Below are 2,650 nucleotides of genomic sequence, written 5' to 3' on the forward strand. Positions count from 1 at the left end.
TGTTCAGAAACAAAAATAATGAATTTGCTAACATCTAGGCCTCGCCTAAACCCGTATTGTCCACCTAGTCGCTAGTCTTTTAGCGCCTAGTTACCGCCTAGCGATTTCTAGAACATTGGTTACAAATATATAAATTTTCTTTGTTACAAAAATATAAAAAATTTCAAGAGATATATAAAACTTTGTAAATATCAATACTATTAAAATAGAAGGAGTTTAAATAAATCTACTTAAAAAGTTGTTTGGACCTTTATTTTTTTTTATTTTTTTGGTCTTCCTTATATATTATATGTTATCCCTATTTAATCTCATTTTGTTATCAGCAAAATAAATATTATTAATTGGGCTTTGGGCGTTTAACTTAAAAAAGATAATTTAACTGATACAACCCATTCAGAAAAGAAAATTATAAATCCAATTAACTTTAGTTACAGAAAAAAAAATTAACCAAATTAACTTTAGACCTTTTTTTACAAAATCTCAAATTATGAAGACCATTTTATACATAAATACATATAAATGTAACATTATTTAAATTGTATGGATTTCTAATAATAAAATATCTGTCACAGACTGATTTTTTTTTAAAAAAAAATTGATAATAGTTTGATAGAAAATTAAAAAAGGAAAAAAAAATAATACTTGCTTCACTATTTTGGTAGATTGATAATTAATATATTTATAAATTAACTTAACAATATTTGTTAAAAGAAATTTCTTATACAAGTCAAATATATATTAATATATCAAAAATTTATAAAACAAAAAACAAATTATATTTTTCTCAGTGGGTTAATAACGGTCTTTTTGATTTTCAAATACTTTTACTATATTCATTTTATTATATTCTATCCTACTATACATGAGTTACTAGATCTTACGGTTCGACCACAAGTCTGATTCGGATATGAAAACTCAATGAAAACATTGTACCGGACTGAAATAATAATAATAGAATAGCTTTTAAATATTTTAGATTTCTAATAATAAATATAAATTTATTTAATATTTGAGTTTACGATCACCAAAAAAATACCCGCGCTTCTAAAGCGCGGATCAAAATCTAGTTGTTGTTTAAAACAACTTCTTTTATGTAGAAGCACCGTATCATACTTGTTAAAGTTTAAAGGCTTCTACACACAGGTTTGGAATTCAAATCAAGCTATGAATTTCTTGCAGATTGCACATTACAAGATATCCATGTTTCAATTCCCGGCAAAAGAAATAACTTCTTTTCTTGCTTGTTCTTTTCACAATCTCTGATTGACTGACTGGTAAATTCAATATGAAAAACATATCGTAAGAATATCCAATACTACCATTAAATCCTAATCTCTATCACATTTACTTAGTTCTTCGTAACAAATACGAAAAACTTGTCATATATATATATATATACTTGTGGGCCTGTGGCAATGACATTGGGAACACAACCTGACCATATATTTTAGATAAAAAGTAATTAAAACCAAAGATGAATATAACCAAGTTAACTGTGGTGGTCTTCATTGCAGCTTTGTGTGATAATGTTGGTGCAAGTCGGCCCAGAGGTATGCACAATGATACCAAACTCAAGGATCAAAAGTTGCAACTTGAAGACATCATCGGCAATATTATTGGGAACATCACTGACCCTATTATAGGCATTATAGGCAACAATACTAGACCTATATATACACCAATACCTACTTTGCCAAACAATACTAGTCCCGCACCTTCCCCTGATGGTGGCTCAGTAGAAATTGTCCCGTCCCTTGCTCCACAAGGTGAAGCCACTAATGGAACTAAAGCTCCTTTAAGTGGCGGGGACATAGGTGTCCCATCCCTTGCCCCAGAACGCGAAGCTAGTAATAGTACGGAGGCTCCTCTTAATGGTGGAATTATAGGAGTTGCTCCATCTCCTCTTAGTGGTGGCACTGTAGGAGTTGTTCCGTCTCCTATCCAAGAAGGTGGAGCCATCAATGGTACTGAACCTCCTCTTAGTGGTGCAATTATAGCACCCCTTCGCTCTCCTATTGTCACCGAACCTCCTCTTAGTGTTGATGCTATAGGAGTTTCTCCGTCTCTTCCCCCAATAGGTGGTGGCACTGAACCTACTCTTAGTGGTGATGCTATAGGAGTTGCTCCGTCTCTTCTACCAATAGGTGGTGGCACCGAACCTCCTCTTAGTGGTGGTCTTAGTGGTGGTGGCGTTATAGGAGTTGTTTGTAACATCCCGAGTTGTGATATATAGAAAGGCTTAAGAGAATTGATTTGGCTACCTATGTCACCAAAGTTGACTTACCTTTTCCGGAACACATCCTGAAAGAACTCCAGAGTTAAGCGTGCTTGAGCTGGAGTAGTGGAAGGATGGGTGACCTATCGGGAAGTGATTCGCGATAGCGTGCGAGTGAGGCCAAAGCATGGGAAAAGGTCGGGTGGTGATTGCAGGGTCAGTAAACAATGATTTCGAGCCTTAGAAAAATTAACGGACCGACCGTCAGACGGGATGGGGCCCACGGGCCGAGAGAGCGGGCGTGGGTGGCCCATTAGCCGTGGGCGGGTCGAGGCGTTACAAGTGGTATCAGAGCTGGTTAGCCATCTCAGTTCCGACCTGAGAGGCGTCTTGAGACCTGTCGGGGGCGCAACGAGGACGTTGCGTTCTTTGAGA

At 36.0% G+C, this 2,650-nt stretch overlaps 1 protein-coding gene across 1 annotated transcript; it reads left to right on the forward strand.

Moving 5' to 3' along the window:
* Nucleotides 1–519: 519 nt before the first annotated feature.
* Nucleotides 520–2,258, forward strand: LOC125589873 (tetra-peptide repeat homeobox protein 1). The gene has a single exon (XM_048762496.1). The coding sequence runs from the start codon at nt 1,475–1,477 to the stop codon at nt 2,231–2,233; it is 759 nt and encodes a 252-aa protein (XP_048618453.1). The 5' UTR covers nt 520–1,474; the 3' UTR covers nt 2,234–2,258.
* Nucleotides 2,259–2,650: the final 392 nt, after the last annotated feature.

The sequence above is a fragment of the Brassica napus genome, chromosome A3 (genome assembly GCF_020379485.1).
Source record: "Brassica napus cultivar Da-Ae chromosome A3, Da-Ae, whole genome shotgun sequence".
In the NCBI taxonomy this organism is placed as follows: Eukaryota; Viridiplantae; Streptophyta; class Magnoliopsida; order Brassicales; family Brassicaceae; genus Brassica; species Brassica napus.

Coding starts and splice junctions, on each gene's coding strand:
- LOC125589873 (XM_048762496.1), top strand. CDS start 1,475: ATGAATATAACCAAGTTAACTGTGGTGGTCTTCATTGCAGCTTTGTGT.